General features: G+C 54.6%; 6 protein-coding genes across 6 annotated transcripts; 4 read left to right on the forward strand and 2 right to left on the reverse strand.

Annotated features, from left to right (window-relative positions):
- Positions 1–646: 646 nt before the first annotated feature.
- Positions 647–4,838, forward strand: IWZ02DRAFT_477467 (P-loop containing nucleoside triphosphate hydrolase protein; the record flags this gene model as incomplete). Its single annotated transcript, XM_066769051.1, has 3 exons — positions 647–959; positions 999–3,750; positions 3,799–4,838. The coding sequence occupies 3 exons, from the start codon at positions 647–649 to the stop codon at positions 4,445–4,447; spliced, it is 3,714 nt and encodes a 1,237-aa protein (XP_066618750.1). The 3' UTR covers positions 4,448–4,838.
- An 862-nt stretch (positions 4,839–5,700) lies between these two features.
- Positions 5,701–8,520, reverse strand: IWZ02DRAFT_96537 (uncharacterized protein). Its single transcript, XM_066771481.1, has 2 exons — positions 6,326–8,520; positions 5,701–6,276 (listed from the first exon to the last, which is right to left on the reverse strand). Exons 1-2 carry the CDS (start codon positions 8,384–8,386, stop codon positions 5,935–5,937), a joined length of 2,403 nt encoding a protein of 800 aa, XP_066618751.1. The 5' UTR covers positions 8,387–8,520; the 3' UTR covers positions 5,701–5,934.
- Positions 8,521–8,666: 146 nt separating this feature from the next.
- Positions 8,667–9,212, forward strand: IWZ02DRAFT_462646 (uncharacterized protein). Its single transcript, XM_066768291.1, has one exon. The coding sequence runs from the start codon at positions 8,908–8,910 to the stop codon at positions 9,142–9,144; it is 237 nt and encodes a 78-aa protein (XP_066618752.1). The 5' UTR covers positions 8,667–8,907; the 3' UTR covers positions 9,145–9,212.
- Positions 9,213–9,518: 306 nt separating this feature from the next.
- IWZ02DRAFT_462647 (uncharacterized protein) lies at positions 9,519–11,404 on the forward strand. The gene has a single exon (XM_066768292.1). It carries the CDS (start codon positions 9,682–9,684, stop codon positions 11,347–11,349), a length of 1,668 nt encoding a protein of 555 aa, XP_066618753.1. The 5' UTR covers positions 9,519–9,681; the 3' UTR covers positions 11,350–11,404.
- Positions 11,405–11,601: 197 nt separating this feature from the next.
- On the forward strand, positions 11,602–13,567 carry IWZ02DRAFT_385249 (methylcrotonoyl-CoA carboxylase subunit beta; the record flags this gene model as incomplete). The annotated part of the gene is made up of 4 exons (XM_066765388.1): positions 11,602–12,155; positions 12,209–12,282; positions 12,329–12,439; positions 12,492–13,567. The coding sequence occupies 4 exons, from the start codon at positions 11,602–11,604 to the stop codon at positions 13,565–13,567; spliced, it is 1,815 nt and encodes a 604-aa protein (XP_066618754.1).
- Positions 13,568–15,442: 1,875 nt separating this feature from the next.
- Positions 15,443–17,356, reverse strand: IWZ02DRAFT_471982 (MFS quinate transporter-like protein; the record flags this gene model as incomplete). The annotated part of the gene is made up of 5 exons (XM_066768922.1): positions 15,443–15,815; positions 15,850–16,076; positions 16,207–16,672; positions 16,780–17,227; positions 17,272–17,356. 5 exons carry the CDS (start codon positions 17,354–17,356, stop codon positions 15,443–15,445), a joined length of 1,599 nt encoding a protein of 532 aa, XP_066618755.1.
- Between the last annotated feature and the right edge of the window lie 324 nt (positions 17,357–17,680).

Raw genomic sequence — 17,680 nt, forward strand, 5'->3', positions numbered from 1 at the left:
CATGCCCTCACCACCAGAAGCTTTTACATTGACGCGAATTGGAGACATGCGTTTGTCCCTCGTAATGTTGTGCAGGTGGCCATGCACGCATCCGCGTTTGCGGCACTACAAGCGGAAGAATCAGAGCTGGGCCCTTGTTGGCATATGCTGATGAAGTTGGAAAGAGAAGAGCATCCAATTACGACGACAAAATGACTGGCATGTGAGTATTCAAGTACTGTCACAGGCTCTTTGTGTGTTTTCTCAGATAGAGATGCCGGCCGTGGTCATAGCTTGTGGTGTTGTTAGCCCGGCTGGCTGCCGCAAAGTCAAGCACAAACAAATGGCCAAAGTATAGGTTCCTTCCTGCCAAAACTTTTGCTTCCCAAAGAGGACGACTCGCGTCAAAACACCCACTAAACCTCGCCGTCCTCTCCACTTCGTCCTTTTTCAACCACCAACATTTTTTGCCAGCCGAGCATCGCCATTGTCGCTTTTCCGCTCTTCGACTACATTTTCAAAGTCGGGTTCGCTCGCTTCGATAACCCTCTCGCCGTCTTGACGATATCCATCTCAACTTTCCTGTTTCCAGACCACGCTACCATTCGCTCCGTGGTGCTCAATCCCGGGCTATCCTCAAAAGGCCTGGGGTTCTGCCAAAAGCATCATGTCATCAACCTCCAGCAGGCCGAAAAAGCCGATCAAAAGGTACTTTGCGGACGACCCATCCGAGTCTGCGTGCACATCAAACGATGAAGGCTGGTCAACGGTGCCCAAGCAACGCAAAGCCACGCCAGCTGCACAGGGTAGCCGCCTCGAAGAACCTCAAGGCTTCTATCCGAGTTCAGACGAAGAAGTGAACGCTAGCATCCCAGAAAAGTTCACAAGCCAGCGACAAGATAACAACTCAGAATCCAGCCTGCCTGAGCCCCGTTCCAATGAAGCTTCGCGCGCTATCCAGCAGTACATTTCTGATTCTCGTCTTCCCGTAAACACATCATCGTGGCTTTCAAAACCAGATATCCCGAATCCAGATGAAATTCTGGATGAAAGCCAGGGCGAGGTAAAACTAGTTCCTCTGTATCAAAACAAGGTCGAAGGCGCATGGAATGGCAAAGAAGAATATCTCGAATCTCATTTCGAGCTCCTTCGTGAGGATGCCATTCTGCCTCTTCGACAGGCTGTCGGCCGCATCCGACGCGATCCTTGGCATAAGGAGGAGGTATATGGGACTTCGGTTGGACTTTATGAGAAGGTCCACATTGTCGGGATGAAGTTCGCTGGCAGAGGACTCGCGGTCAAAGTCGAATTCTCTCTTTGTCGCGCTGGCAAGCGAGTCCATTGGGCGCAGTCGAAACGACTTCTTTCAGGCAGCTTGGTCGCCCTCACCACCGAGGATGACAAGTTCCAAACAATCTGCAAAATGGCGACCATTGCAGCAAGGCCTCAGGAAGGCCTTGAACTGAGCCCCCCTCAAGTGGAATTATTCTTTGCGCGCCCAGAAGATATTGAGATCGATCCTGGCATGTCGTTTTGGATGGTTGAAGAAAGGTCCAGCTTCCTCGAGGCGAGCCGACACACCCTTCGTGCTCTTCAAAAGCTCATGAGGGAGCCTTTTCCGATGCAAGAGCACCTTGTGGATGTCAACCAGGCCGTCGCAGCTCCAAGATACGTCATGGATAGCCCATTCATGGATCTGAAGGCCGCATTTGCTGCTGAATCTACGGAGAGAATCAACATTCTCGACGGTTGGCGTGAGGATCTCCCAACAGAGCTTGACAAAACACAGTTGCAATCTCTGCGACGCATTTTGACCAAGCGTTTGGCCATTGTACAAGGTCCACCAGGAACCGGCAAGACACATGTCTCTGTCGTGGCTTTGAAGGTTCTGCTCCAAAACTTGAGAGACGGACCTCCCATTATCGTCGCCTGCCACACCAACCATGCCCTTGATCAACTACTGCGTCATGTTGCTCAATTTGAGCCCGATTTTGCGCGCTTGGGTGGTCGCTCCAAAGACGTCGACATCATCAAAAAGAGAACCTTGTACGAACTCAGACAGGAGCAGAATATTGCCACTATTCGTGGTGGCCTGAAGAAGCCCGCGATCTTCGAGCAAAAAAGTCTCGAGAAAGAACTGAAAGTCTTGCTCTCGCCACTGGAGCAAAACGTCGAGTTCATTAACCACAAGGTTTTGCAGCGCATGGGCCTACTCAATGAGTGGCACGTCAACTCACTCGAAAATCCTCGAAACAAGTTCATCATCCACGGTTCGACGACTGGAGGCAGTGATCAAGACCCCATCGAGCAATGGCTCGCAAAACAGGCCGAACATGTGATTCGCGACACTGAACCGGATGATTTTGGATTTGAATTTGAAGAGGTGGATCTGGAGCTGGAGCAACTCAAAGAGATTGAAGCCGAGACCGGAATCCAAGACGACGATTTTGAAAAAATGCCCGGCTATACAATCCATCTTGGCGACAGAAGAAAGGGAAAAGAGACAGGATTCATGGAAGACACAGAAATTCGCGCATTGCTCGATCGCGAAACCGACATGTACAACATGAAGCCGAAGCTCCGCGGAATCGTCTACAACTACCTCAAAAGACAAGCCAAGAACATCATTTCGTCTGAAGTCCGTGTACTCGCCAAAGGGTATTATGATGCAGCCATCCGCCGGACAGCTGGACGCTGGGAAGAGGACGTTTTCCTGCTGAAGAAACAGAAGATCATCGGAATGACTACGACAGGATTCAGCAAATACCGCGCTCTTGTATCGGCCCTTCAACCCAAGGTTGTTCTCATTGAAGAAGCAGCAGAGACACTGGAGGCTCCTGTTGCGGTGACATGCGTCCCTTCTATGGAGCACCTCATCCTGGTTGGTGACCATCAGCAGTTGAGACCTCACTGTCAGGTTCGGGCATACGAAGATGAGCCATTCAATCTGAATATGTCGCTTTTTGAGCGTCTTGTTAAGAATGGTGTGGAATACGATACGCTTCGGAGACAACGGCGCATGATTCCAGAGGTCCGTCGACTCCTTCAGCCCATTTACGGCGACCTCATAGCCGATCACAACATTGTTAAAGATCTCGACTATCGCCCGCCGGTCCCTGGAATGGGAGGCATCAATTCATTTTTCTTCACCCACGAGTGGGAAGAAAGCAGGGACTCGACCATGTCCACCTGCAATGATCAAGAAGCCAACATGGTAATCAAGTTTTACGAATACTTGTATTTGAACGGTGTTTCGCGTGATGACATCACCGTATTGACCTTCTACAATGGCCAACGCAAGCTTCTGCTTTCGAAACTGCGTTCCAATCCCAACTTTCGAGGAACTGGTCGCTACTTCAAGGTTGTCACAGTCGACTCGTATCAAGGCGAAGAAAATGACGTGGTCATCTTGTCTCTCGCACGCAGCAATGACATGGGCACGATTGGCTTTCTCAACATCAAGAATCGAGTCTGCGTTGCTCTATCTCGTGCCCGGAAAGGCTTCTACCTCTTTGGCAACGGCGAGTTGCTAGCCTGCGAGAGCAAGATTTGGGCACAAGTCATTACGATCATGGCAGGCAAGGGAGGCGCCAAAGTCAAGAATGAACCTCAAGTGCGCCTGGGCTATTACTTGCCATTGACTTGCAAGAATCACGGTAGGAAGACCTTTCTTGCCGGATCTGAAGATTTTGATTGCTTGCACGGCGGCTGCGAGATGAAATGTCTGGGGAAGCTGCCTTGCGGTCACAAATGTCACCTGCGCTGCCATCCGTAAGTCATGCCTACTATCAATCCTCATGGCGCAGCTAACAGCTACAGCTTTGCACACGAGACCGTCATCTGTACCCGACCTTGCTCCCGCACTTTGAGATGCGGTCACTTCTGCCGCGAGAATTGCACCGACGCCTGTCAGTGCAAACAGTGCGATCGCGCCGGCAGCGCTTCCTCATCGGCCATCCTCAAGCCAGGCACACATCTTGGAAAACTCGACGACCCGAAGAACCCACCCAGTATCGTGCCATCGCGATCGCAGACTCCTCCCCCTGCCCCAGCATCTCTCATCGCTGCCGCCAACGGTGCCCTTCCAAAAGGCGACAATACCTTTGTGAATGCGTGGCAGGCCTACCCGGACAAAGTATGTCAGTACGATGCCGAGCAGGCGGCGGCCCGCAGAAGCGCTCGCGAACAGAGGGAAGCTGAGGATGAAGGGCGTCGCGTGGAGACTCTGGAGCGCGATCTCGATCGTATGGTTCTCGGAGACGAAGACGAAGCGTCGCTCGTTGGACCGCTGCCCCCGCCGCCGCCATCTGATACCGCGTCGACTCGCGACCGCGTCTACCATGGAGCTCCTTCTGCCTCTGGCCGCGTTAAGTACACTGAGACGTACGTCCCAGGACGTGGTGGTGGTGGCGGCAACAGGAGAAGCAACATGCGCAGCAGTCAGAGTGAAAGTAGTCTTTTGGACTGAGGAACTAGAAGATTGGACGATTAAAAAGGCGGAGGGATGGCTGGAGTCTGGTTGGGTTGTGTTGTCTTCAAACCAGGGGCTGAGTGGCTTAATGAGGCGGGTGGATAAAGGAGTGACCACAGTCGAGTTGGGAAGACTGCGGAGATACTACTCAGAATGAGTGAGTTTCGCTTCGCCTCATAGCGAGGCAGCCAAAGGAAGAGATATCGGGGCGGATGAACGGGATAGTCAAGTAGCTCTGCTTAGTACCCAGCTTGGTAGATGGGTGGGTAGGTGAATTTCTACGGACCGGCCCACCTATCTGCCTTTTCGGCCGGAAACGTAGAATGCGAGACGTCATTAACTGGAAAGCTTCTTTCTCGTCTCTCATCGTGTCTCTTTTCTTTAACCCTGACACTGACATGAACAAGCCCATTGACTACAACACAAGGCGGAAGAAATTGGAGCAGAGGAAGCCGTAATCAGTCAGTCAACAGTCACTTTCGCACCTTCACAGACCAGGACGAAACGAAACGCAAAGCGGAGGAGATGATGTCGATTGTCATCGTATTTGCATTCGCATCTTTGCTTTGTTTGACTGTAGACGCGTTGGAAGGTTTGTTGTTCTGTATGTAGCGTAGGTAGTGTTGTATCCAGTTCCCCTCACTCACTTCACTCACTCTCTAACCAATCCCTCCCATGCACCCTACCTCACGCCGTTCCTCTGATCTACTACCACCCCGCCCCCTCCGCGATTAGGAAGTGATGAAAAGAAGGCAAGGAAAGGGAAATAGCACGCGACAAAAGCTGTTCAAAAGTCACCACCACGCTCACGCACTCATCCCAACAATAACAAAAACAACAACAATCAAGAGACCAAAATCCGCAGGCCCAAGAGTTCAAACACGCAAGAGGGAGGACACAAGGGAAACGAGAAGAAGCAGGGAGGGAAAAAAGCCATTGAACCATCAATACCCAGAAAAAAAGCGCCACGCTGATTGCCTCTTTGCTTTACAATCCCAACCTATAGCGCCGACCTGATGTTCGAAAAAACAAAGACAAAAAAAAAAGAAAAAACAAGACAGACCAGACCAGACCAGACCCCGTTCTCCTTGTGCAAACCGAACCCCATGAAAAGATGTGGAGTGCATGCAATGCTTAACTGACTGGACCCACCGCCCCGCCGAATCGCAGAGTGTGGAGAAAAGGAAAGCAGAGAAAAGGGGAGAAAAAATTCGTGTACGTGTAGGAGGTGATGGAAGAAGTTGGTAAAAGGTAAACTCCGTGGTTGTCGCTCGTCGCTGGCCAATGCAGTAAAGCAATGCAGTCAAACTTGTAAAGGAGAGTGTGTGGTAGAGGTCGAAGCGGTATCCTCGAGCAGGGTGGAAAGATAATCTGGCTGGCTCGCGCACTTCTGGAGTCGTCGTAAAAAAACAGTCGATACGAACCGCGCCAATCAAGGCATCCCCAGCCTAATTCCAGTCACTCAGCTCAGCCCAGTCATCTGCTCACGTTGCTCCAACTCCATTTTTCACCGCATTCTCCATGTTGACGTCTTCCGCTGCGGTTCCGTCCACTACCGCCGTCGGCGGAGCCTGTCCCGCTTGCGCCAGGGCCTGGTGTTCTGGCGACGGGCTGGGAATGTTTACCGGCGACGGCGTGCCAGTGCTGAGCCGGGCGGCCGAAATGGAGGTGCGGTTGGCCTTCTTTTTGGGCTTTGCTTTGGCCGCGTCCGTCGGTGGCTGGTCATCGGTGAAGGTCTTCCACTTGCGCCAGCCGTCGTAGTCGATCAAGGCCTGCATGCAGCCCCATTCCTTGACCTTGCGTTCAAGCCACACAAAGTTGACCGGCTGTTGTCGACAAGTTAGCAAAATCTTCAAAAAGAATCAACATCCCCACCTTTGTCAAGAAATCGTTGCACCCTGCCGCCAGCGCCTCGTGCCTGTCACTCTGCAAAGAACTGGCCGTCAAAGCCACGATGATGACTGGACTTTTGAAAACAACCCCTGGCAGCAATTTGTCGTTTTCCGTGACGCCCTCGCCGTTGCCGTCTGTATAATCGTCGCTATTCTTTCTGTCTCCCATCGACAATGGATTACTGAAAACTCCAATGTTGTTCACTCTTTCCAGCCGCCTGATTTCTTTGGTTGCCTCCAAACCACTCATGATTGGAAGCTGAATATCCATCAAAACCAAGTGGAAACCGCCAGCTCGCCATTTGGTCACTGCGTCTCGACCATTCATGGCCGTCTGCCAGCGAACCTTTAAACGTTTCATAAACGCTTCAAGCAATTTCAAGTTGATTATGTTGTCTTCCACGATGAGCACATTGATTGGGGGGACAGAGCCGTCGAGAAGCCCGGAGGGCAGGCTAGGCATGTCGACATTGTCGGCCTTTTGGCGCTTGCTCTTTTTCGGCTTGCGGGGATCAGGGGACTGCACACGTGGAGCCGGGGGCGTTGCAACCTTGGCAGGTGCCGCTTCGGGTGCAGGGGGCGTTGGTAGTGGTGGTGGATTGGGCACAACATGCTTGGTTTCTGAAGCCGATGAGTCGTGACGTGGGCGACCTCCAGGTCTCGGGGGCAATTGTTGTGAGGATGCAGCCGGGGCTGCCGGGTGGACCAGCTGTGTGGGCGATGAAGTGGGATGGCGATGGTACTTGGGACGGTGTGTGTGACCTCGCCGAGTGCCAGGTGATGGAAGAGGGGGCACCTGACCGGTTGTGAGGACCGCGATGGATCGATCTCGTTCTTGCGCTGCGTGCGATTGGCGACTCTCGTGTGACAACGAAGTCAGAGAGCCCGGGGAGGGAACACCTAGGTTGACTGGCATCGGAGGAAAGTAATCGGTTCCATTCTCGACGGGCCGGTGGTGTTCGTCATGGTAGTAGCTGGCGTGCGGCGGGTATCCATGTCGAGGCGAAGGCTTCGGGGTCCTCCTCTGCGGCACATCTATTATCAGGGCCTCGTCGACCGTCTGGCCACCAGGAAAACAGGCGTCGAGGGTGCGGCACATTTCCTCCTCGGGGCCCAAGGTCCTCTCGTTGTGTTTTGTTGCGGCATCGCGGGACACGATGCGCAGCGTGACGTCTGGCGCATCAAAGCTCTTGCCCAGCGAGTTTTTGTATTTTCCAAGTATGACGTCGCGCACGTCGTCGACCAAGTCGTCCTCCCTGATTTGCACCATAGTGGCCGACGCGCCTGGCCGCCTCACCCAGATTTTGCGATGAATCATGTTGGCGCTGAGGGTCGCGGCGGGGTCCTTGACAAAGTATTCTTCCCGGCAGTTGGATTGGGTAGGGTCGAGCAGGGTCTTGATCAGGCGGGCATTCGAGTTGTGGACGAGGCTCTGGCGCCGGACTGCTTGAGGGCGGGACCTGGGCAATAAAGCGTCGGGCGTGGGCAGCGGTAGCGCGTCGTCGGTGGTTTCGAGAGTTTTGGAGTCGTCGGCGGCAGGCTGATCGGAGGCTGTCGGGGTTGGCTCCTCGAGGGCGACAATGGGAGCAGTCGTGGTTTGGTTGACGTCTTGTTGCGCGTACGGAAGCGGTTGGTGATGGTTTGAGGCCAAGCTTTCGGACCGGCTGGCGATCGTTTCAGCAGAGGGCTGTCGCAGTTGGTCGGGCCCGTCGGAGCGTGTCTCTGTCTCTGGGGTGCCCACAATCGGCAGCGAAAGCTGTGTCGCCTTTTTCGCAGTCGAAGACGTCGAGCCGTCGCGGCGGTGATGGCGATGGGAGCCGGGAGAGACGCGGCGGCCGTCGAGCACGAGGCCAGCGGTGCGCGAGCGAGGGTGGTGCGGGCTGCTGGGGGTTGGCGGTGCTAGTCCGGCTGACGGCCTGGTCGGTGTCGGGGCTTGGGCTGGAGGCGTCGCAACATCAGGCTCGCAGTACTGCGAAGCCGTCGAGCCTCTACGACTGAGCTTGTGCCGCACGCTTTCGGCCAGACGCAGCTTGAATGGTGGCATGGAGAAGGAGGATGGAGGGTGGCTCGAGCAGCGTCGGCGCAGCAGCGAGCTCAGCTCTGGCTCAGATCATTCCGATGGAGCGACGAAGAGGAAGTGGGGGGAAAAGAGAAAGGGGGACGAGGATGCAGACGCAACAAGCTCCAGGAGAAAGATGGGTGTTGAGTTGGGAAGCCGAGGCTGCTTCGACCTAGACCAGTTGCTCGCTCGCTCTGTCTTTGGTTGGCCGTTGATTACCTTGCCTTGCCTTGCCTGCCTGCCTACCTACCTCCCTACCTCCCTACCTTACACCACACTTCTGCTTCTCCTATCCGCATCTCACATCTCGACCAAGCACGCGCCTCTCTAACCGCAATCGGGTGGCTGCCGGGGCTTCTGCCCGTCAAGCCCAAGACCCACTGCATCCAGTCCAAGCAATCTCCGGCTACTTGAACTATTTTTCGTAGACACGCTGCATGGTACATACGCCACGCCGAGACTTGGGTTATCGTCCCTGTCGACCCAATTGAATACCATTCCGCAGCATGCCGGTCCAGAATACGTCGGCCATCTTTCCTCTACTGACCTGTCTATACGCGCGCCTGATGCCACTTTATTACATGTATTCCAAAGCCAAATGCTTCTCTGTCAGGCCCGGAGACAGCCCCGCTTTGCACGGGTTTTCCAACTCTGTAGTCTCTGAACATACTAGCCTCTATCGATCAAATCATTGTTCACTTGAACCCGAACCCGAGTGTTTCCCATTTCCAAGACATGTCTAGAGAGTGACTGCATGCGGCCATCAGGCACTTGCATCAGGCAATCTGAAAGCAGGAGAAATCAATCACTGACTTCATGACTTTCCGACAACCTGTGCCACAGGGCGGATATCGTCTTCTTACAAAATTCCATCCGCGTGAAAGATGCGTGACTTGCAATTGACACCTCACCCGATTTTTCTCATATTCCCAGATTCGCGCAGTACTACAATGGACTAGAATGAAGAGAATACATCTCCTTTGAATATTTCGTGGCGAATGGTTCCAAATTCAACTCGTCTTGCCATGTCAATGCACACTGATCGCTCCTGAATCGGTCCACTAGATTGATAAGATAAAGTCAGGAGCTAACCGAGACGAAGCGTCATCGCCCTCGACACCTACAGACCTCATCTTTGCGCCGCCGCCACTCGACATGTAATCCCGACTTGCAACGCACCAATATCTTTTTTATCACGGCTGGCAAGGTCGTGGCTTCACGGAAATCGTTGACCTCTGACCTTTGCGACGCCTCTACGCTGCACATTCCAAGTCAGCCCCATGCCAAAGAAGCGGCAGTCGACGTTCAATTCCAAGCCAAATTACGTGCATCCCTCGTTGGCATCATCGCGTCCGTCCAGCTCTGGAACTTCCCAAGCCGGTCCTTCAAACCCTCGAAGCGTAAATGAACGGCTGAACCAGTTGCGCCGCGAACAAGCTCCAAAGGCGGGCATCCAGCAGCGCAATGAGCTGGCCGAAGGTCTGACTCAAAAGGCGCTCCATCCTGCCGTGAGACAAATTCTCAACATACCCGCGGTGGCCGGTCCAAGAGCAAAGACTCCGGCAAGACTTTCGAATGGGAGGCGCATTCCCGGCCCTGCCCCGCCGCAATCATGGTTAGAAAAGAGCTCCGACCGAGAAGAAGCAGGACAAGACGAGGCTTCCGAATGCGTCTCCCGCTCTGGGAAGGCTCCAGCATTTTGGCCTGAACGCTTGCCCGAGCCAAGGAGCCTTGTTGATTTGACCCTCAAGACCCTCGCTCGAAATTGGGATTGGATTGTTGAATATGAGCAACATTACTTGGCGACGCTTCCAATCACACTCAAGGACATGCTATTGACGTATATTGCTGTACATGGCCCTGCGAGTGGAATCGGGCTCGAGACGTTGAAAGTCCTCTTCAAAGATGAGGACGAGCTGCTGGGCGGCACTGGTAGCGACGAGCTCAAACACTTGGATTTGACCACCTTTATCGGTGATCGCCTGTCCCTTGCAGAATTGACCAAATTCACGACCCGACCTTCAATTTCCAAAAAGGATGACGCCGCTGTGGCCATGGAGAGTCTCGCCATATCGGATGACGTTGCGGAATCTTGGGAGGAGGCGGCCGAGTCAGGGGCGCCGCAAATCCCGCAAAACTTGAACAATGTTCGATTTCCATGTCTGACACACCTATCGCTTGCACACCCTCAAACGAGTTCCTGGGCACAGCTTCTGTCCTTGTCGACACATTTGCCAACGCTGACACATTTGTCACTGGCATACTGGCCGACGCCCACCCTCACGCCCAACGCCTCAACTTCTTCCATTTCTTCCGACCACGGTCGAGTGCAAGCTGGTGGTCGTCACTTTTACTCGGAACTGGACAATGACTGGCAAGAAGCTGCCAACATTCTGCGGCGCCTCTCCCAGAATACGTATTGTCTCCGGTGGCTCGATGTATCCGGCTGCGAGTGGCTTCCAGCGCTCACTTGGGGCAAAGCTGACCGGGCTGAGCTGATTCACAATTTGAGGCGCGACTTTTTCCCCAACGTGGAGGGTTCTTGGGAGACTGGTAAAGGACCCTGTGGGCCCAGTTGGAATGGGAGCTGGCGGCAGGTTTCCTATATCAACTGCTACCAAGGCTGGATCCCGCGAGACGTCGAATATGTACGGGCGCTCCCCGCTGGGCTGCTAGGATGCGAGCTGTTGGGTTACTTGAGAAGTGACGAAGCTAAGAAGCTGCCGGAAAGCCCCCTCAAGGCCCAGGAGTCGGGGACGCAGGTGCGAAGGTGGCTCGAGAAGGAGATGGAGCACAGAAAGATTGCGCAATCGATTCGCTTGACGAGGCAAGCTTCAGGGGGACCGTACTGTGAATTTGACTATGGCTGGTCATCTGCGGGCATGATAAATCAGAGCTGGTGGGAGCTGGAGGAAGTGGAGCCAAGGGATAATGGATCCGCCCACTGAACTCAAGATTAGACTGCCAGGCGAATCAATCACTACACTTTCATGCCTATACCAATGCAAATCGAAACTGTGGTTTGCCAAGCGTGATCCGTTTTTGTTTCCTTGGTGTTGGACAGGACCGAGCCGATCCGGGGCCCCGCACAGGGATCTTCGGCTAGGCTCGGCCCAAGCTCCAGACAGCTCACCTCCGCCTTGCTCAGCTCAAGATCTACATCTCACTCTTTTCCATGAATCCATCAGACCACAATGCCAATGGCTTCGATATCTCGCCCAGCATGCCTCCCGCTCCGAAGGACCAAGTGTAGTAGCTCTGCCGCATGGACACGCGCCATCCACGCCAACCGCCGCCCCTCCTACCCCTCTCCCTTCCTTTATATCCGGCCGCGGACTCTACAACAATCAGCAGCAACACCGTCAATAGCGTCGCCTCGCACAGTTGCAACGTACACACCGCACTCGCACGCCTCTGCGCTGTCCATCCTGCCCAACAACGTCGATCCCAGCTCCGAGCCTTTCCAATCCAACGCCGCCGCCTTCGCCGCCCTTCAAGACCGCATCTCCACCTTGCACCAGAAGGTTTCCCGCGGAGGCCCTGACAAAGCGCGCCAGAAGCATGTTGAGAGAGGGAAGATGCTCGTGCGGGACCGCATCACTGCGTTGGTGGATCCAGGGACGCCGTTTGTGGAGCTGAGCGCGTTGGCAGGGGAGGGCATGTACGAGGGCGAGGACGTGCCGGCGGGCGGGATTGTGACGGGACTGGGGAGGGTTGAAGGAGTCTGGTGTGTAGTTGTCGCGAATGATAGCACGTAGGTGTTGCCCTTGCGAAGAGATGGAGGGAGGTAAAGCTGATGGCGCACAGTGTCAAAGGCGGGACGTATTATCCTATTACGGTCAAGAAGCATTTGAGAGCGCAAGCTATCGCGCAGGAAAATAGTAGGTTCCTTTTTCTGGAATCGATGGAAACGCTGACTGGATGTAGGACTACCTTGCATTTACCTTGTTGATTCTGGTGGCGCGAATCTTCCGCATCAAGCAGATGTATTTCCGGACAAAGAGCATTTTGGCCGAATCTTTTACAATCAGGCAAACAGTGAGGCTTGACGTATACTAAGACACCAGCGAATCACTACTGACCATTCCAGTGTCGGCCATGGGCATCCCTCAAATCAGTGTCGTCATGGGTCCTTGTACAGCCGGTGGGGCCTATGTGCCCAGCATGTCCGACGAGTCCATCATTGTAGCAAAACAAGGCCATATCTTTCTCGCTGGGCCTCCACTCGTCAAAGCCGCAACAGGAGAAGTAGTCAGCCACGAGGACCTCGGTGGCGGCCAGCTCCACAGCGAGGTTTCCGGAGTCACCGACTACCTAGCCGTTGACGACGCGCACGCTCTGGTCCTCGCCCGCCGCTGCATCTCCAACCTCAACTATCCCAAATCCGCATCGCCGACACCATCTCCCACGACCAAGTCCTTCGAAGAACCCTTGTACGATCCTCTGGAACTCCCCGGTATCGTCGGCACGAACCCACGACTTCCCGTCCCCGCCCGCGACATCATCGCGCGCCTCGTCGACGGCAGCGCCTTCTCCGAATTCAAGCCGCTCTACGGAACGACGCTGGTAACCGGCTTCGCGCACATCCACGGCCACCGCATCGGCATCCTCGCCAACGACGGCATCCTCTTCTCCGAAGCCTCCCTCAAAGGCGCGCACTTCATCCAACTGTGCGAAAAGCGCGGCATCCCCTTGCTCTTCCTGCAAAACATCTCCGGCTTCATGGTCGGCGCGGCGGCTGAGCGCGGCGGCATCGCCAAAAACGGCGCCAAGCTTGTCACGGCCGTCTCGACGGCGCGCGTCCCCAAGTTTACGGTAGTTGTGGGCGCGAGTGCCGGTGCCGGGAATTACGGCATGTGTGGCCGCGCGTACGGTCCGCGTTTCTTGTGGACCTGGCCGAATGCGCGGACGTCGGTTATGGGTGCCGAGCAGCTGGCCAGCGTGATGGAGAGCGTCGGCAAGCGCGACGAGGGGCTGCGTCAGCGCATCGAGCGCGAGAGCGAGGTCCTATTCGGTACGGCGCGCGGCTGGGATGATGGCGTAATTCGCCCGGAGATGACGAGGGGTTATTTGGGTGTTGCGCTTGAGGTGGCCATGGGCGGTGTCAATGCGGAGATGGGCGTGCATAGGGAGGATAGAGGAAGGTGGGGCATTTTTAGGATGTGAGAGGGGGGTTTGTGTCGGGAAGTGGGTTTTGCTGCTTGCATTGCTTGGTGCGCTTTTTTGTAGGTTTGCATGGTGGTGGTGTGGGTGGGAATTGAACCACGTACGCCGTCATTTTCTCCCGGACTTTTTGATGTGCTTAGACTGGCAGGGCCCAGTCTTCCAGAGCACTCAGAACTTTTCAAAACTCTACGGAGGGTAATAAGGAGCATCTATCAGCTCCAACCTGACTTTGTGTAAGCCAAGTGCTGCCATCCAATCACAGGCCCGCCGAACTCTTCAATTTCACTTCGAACCTATCCCATTTCAACTCGGCCAAAAGCCCCATTCTCCCCGGCGCGGGAGCTGTCTAGTTGCCTGGAAGTCCGAGCACGTCAGCAGCAATTGGCAGGGCGCAGCGAGGAAGTCACCGAGCTGCGGCTCTGAAAGGAGTTCACGCGCTTGGCTGAAGCCTTCTTCACGGTCGCCGGCGTGGAAGATGCGCCACGCTTCCTTGAGGCATCATTTAAACATGCAGCCGAGGTTGCTCTATTGCTTCTCTCCCGACATGGTTGGAGTAGTCGAAGTTTGGTTGAGGAGAGTGAAGTTGATTGGTGGGAAACAGTAGAGCGGTGTTCAAGTGGGCGGGGAAAGAGGTGAAGTGTCCGTCGTTGTTTGAACGGTCGTTGAACCGCTACTGCTCTGGTGGTCAGATGGCGCCATTTCAAAACAGGCAATTTTTCAAGAGCCTGGGATTTGAGAATCCAACGCTGGATGGCAAGAGTCGAGTTGCACAGGAACGAGGTCAGGCTCATAGATGCTCCTTAGTATCGTCACCCATATTTGATTGGAAACTTTCGAGTACCCCAACACACTAAAAGTGCCTACTTCCTGTCAATCAGTAGCTAGAAGTACTACTGCGTCCTCAATCCAAGAGCGCCAACCCGTCTCCCTTGGCGCCCAGTCAGTCCCAAGATACCACACAAACACATCGCTCACTCAACTCCACCACATGCGCGTCACCATGGTGTTCCTGCAGTAGCTCAGTCATCCTCCCGCGCACCCGTGCACCACGTCCGTAATCCTTCAATCCGTCAAGCCGCTACCGCTGCCACTGCCACTGCCACTGCCACGATCACCAACGCCTCCACCACCACCACCACCATCGGCGCCAATGCATCCGCCGCCACCTGCGCGCCGTCGGAAAAGCACCTCACTCATCAGCCAAGACGCGCCACACAGCAGACTTCACGCGCCAAGCCAAAGTCAAAATCGCCGTCAATAGTCAATATGAGCATAGAGTCAACGAAACAAGACGTGCGGAGACACAGCAAGAAAATGGATCGGAAACAAAAAAGGAAGCACTAGCCTCCTTTCTCGTTTTCGTTCAGCCCTTGTGTTGTTGGACGAGCGGGGCATACCTCGACACGAGGACTACCGCGAGACGAGACGGGTCGGGTCGAGGGGAAATGTGAGATGGAGTGTGCGAGGCAGGGAATGTCGGAAGTATCCGCGCGAGAAAGCGAGTTTGCTTAGCGGAACTTTGTCGTGTCCGCGGAGGAGAGCGCGTGGGTGGGTTCGCGTATGCTAATGTCGGTGTCTCGACCGTGCGCAACTTTTTGCAAAGACAGGAGTTTCAGGAATTGTAGGGATAGATAATGGTGGTGGTGGTGGTGGATATGAGAGAGTTTGGCCGTGGTTGATTGGTGAACGGTTCGTGGGATCGGACATGCAGCTTGAAGACAGCGAGGCAAAAGCGAATAAAGCGGGCCAAGTGTTTGCAGTTTAATGGCGGTAAGGTATAATACTAATATCGTTCATGACATCATCATCCAATCTCCAGAATCCATTCCTTCTCTTTTCACGCGTTCTCGCGCTCTCCAACAAATCGAGGTGTGATCAAACATCGCCTCTTTCCTGGTGGACCCTCTCCACAGTGGTAGTGGCGCCACCCTTTTCGGTGTGGGAAGCCTCGACCAGTTCGGCGTCGTCCATCTCTGCCAAAGTGCGCGCACTTCGTCCAATCTTCCACCAAGGAAGCTCGAACAAGCGGTCCAGAGACTCGAGACTGAGCTTGTTTGTTTCGGGCAGGAAGAAGAAGACCCAGGCCAGTCCGATGCCAGTGACGGCCGTGAAGAAGAACATCGTCCCAGCGTTTCCCATGGAGTTGAACATCGAGGGCACGGCCTTGCTGTTGCCGTATTGGTTCGCAAAATGGGTCGTCATCGCAATGCTACCCCCTATCGCCCGGAGCCTCAACGGATCTGAACAGCTGTTAGTTTGTCTTCCTTTTAACAGTAAGGGACAGGGAAGGCATAAATATCTCCGAATTCAGTAAATATTGCACGGAATTCCAGCCCATCGCCCATCCAAAGCCGCTGAAATAAATGAAGACAATCGCTCCGAGGGCAGCGTGCTTTTGGGAAGGCGATTGGGGCACCCCCTTCTCGGAAGCGCCGTCGTCGATAGCCAGGAAGAGAGCCATGTACAGCATGGACACAAATTGAAGTGTGATACCGATTCCAAGTGACCTCTTGCGGCCGACGAAGTCCACGAGGAACAGAGCGCAGAGAAGTGCACTAACAAATTTCACGATTCCGAACACGGCATTCAATGCAGTCAGTAATAAGTTTTATAATAATTGAAAATGGGTGGTGGCTTACTGTGGCGAAAAGTTTCTCGGACTGGCCTGTGATGCCCATCATACGGAAGTAGTTGGGCGCGTAGATGGTGATACTGTTAGCGCCGCTCCACTGCGACAATAACTGCGACATAATCGACAATTGCAAGCGATAGCGGTTGGACGAGAGGCAGAAAAGCTCGCGCAGGATTCCAGTCCAGGCAGAGCCCATGGTGGCCTCGGCCTCGCTCTCAATCTGCGAAGTGATGGCCGCGAGCTCCGTCTGTATGTATGGATGATCTTCGGGCAGATTACGCAGGATACTCAGGTTGCGAGACGCCTTTTCGTGTTGCTTGACTTTGATGAGCCAGCGGGGTGACTCGGTCGCGAAGAAGGAGAGGAAAAAGATGATGCCTGCGAACATGAGGTGCAGCGAGTTGGGCACGACCCATTGCGCTTGGTTGTTGTCGCCCATGTGGATTGACGAGCCCCAGGAAGCGAAGTAGCCTCTGCAATGGGTTGTCAGCAAATGCCAAAAAAGGTGTACCTGTGTTAAGGGGTAAGGGGGCCCGGGGCAAAGGGAACGCAAGGGCGCGGGGTAAAAAGGCAGACTTACAGCATGATACCCAGATAGACTGAACCGGCGAATGCGCAAACACAGGCGCCTCTGAGTGGGGGCAACGAAATTTCAGCGAGGTACGTCGGGGCAACAACAGTGGTCTGTCCAATGCCAACACCAGCAATGAAGCGGCCCGCGTATACCATGCCCATGCTGCCACTGCGCGAGGCTCCTAGGTAGATGGAAATGCCAGCGACCCACACAAGACAAAGCTGCCTCGTGGCCCACAGACGACCGAGCCTGTCAGTGATGAAAAAGGCAATGATGGCGCCGAGAATCGATCCAAGCTGGACCATGGACGTAATGTTGGAGATCTTGTCCGCCTGCTTGGTCTTGCTGAGAGAGGCTTCATCGAGGCCAAACTTGTGCATGAAGGAGATTTGCTCCACCGTGGTACCCGACAGACCCTCGTCAAGGCCTCGAGCCGCACCCATGAAACCAAACACTGCGCACCTTAGCGTTGGACAACCACATGAAAGAGACACCAACCAAACACTCCATACCACAGACGCCAGTTGAGCGTCTCCCTGGGAATATCCTTCAGACCCTCCTTCCAAACCTGGTCGATCCTCATGATTGCGCGCCGGGGACGGTCTCGAGGGATTGACGGCTGGTGCAAGAAAACGAGATTGCACTGCTGGCCAGAATTGAGGGCAGGTGATGTCGGCGCGTTTAAATATCCCTTAGTTGGTGGACCCTCGCTAGGCCAGCGAGGGCGAAACTCTGCGTGACAACATGCACACAATTCACGCGCAGTGCCCCGTCCCCTCTCCTGCCGTAGAATTTTCGTCGCTGATGGAGCCACACGAGGGGGAGTAGCTCCCGTCGTTACCCAAAACAAGGCTGTGATCCGACTCGTGTAGGCCGCGGGCATGGCCGACAAGGCCGGCTATCATGT

This window comes from Phyllosticta citriasiana, assembly GCF_038021145.1.
Source record: "Phyllosticta citriasiana strain CBS 120426 chromosome Unknown IWZ02scaffold_16, whole genome shotgun sequence".
NCBI lineage: Eukaryota > Fungi > Ascomycota > Dothideomycetes > Botryosphaeriales > Phyllostictaceae > Phyllosticta > Phyllosticta citriasiana.

What these genes read in the sequence shown, in the direction of transcription:
- IWZ02DRAFT_462647 (XM_066768292.1), top strand. Translation starts at nt 9,682, where the DNA reads ATGCCAAAGAAGCGGCAGTCGACGTTCAATTCCAAGCCAAATTACGTG.
- IWZ02DRAFT_462646 (XM_066768291.1), top strand. Translation starts at nt 8,908, where the DNA reads ATGCCGGTCCAGAATACGTCGGCCATCTTTCCTCTACTGACCTGTCTA.
- IWZ02DRAFT_96537 (XM_066771481.1), bottom strand. Translation starts at nt 8,386, where the DNA reads ATGCCACCATTCAAGCTGCGTCTGGCCGAAAGCGTGCGGCACAAGCTC. An exon ending in GCAACGATTTCTTGACAAAG is followed by an intron (nt 6,277 to 6,325) that starts GTGGGGATGTTG and finishes TGTCGACAACAG; the next exon opens with CCGGTCAACTTTGTGTGGCT.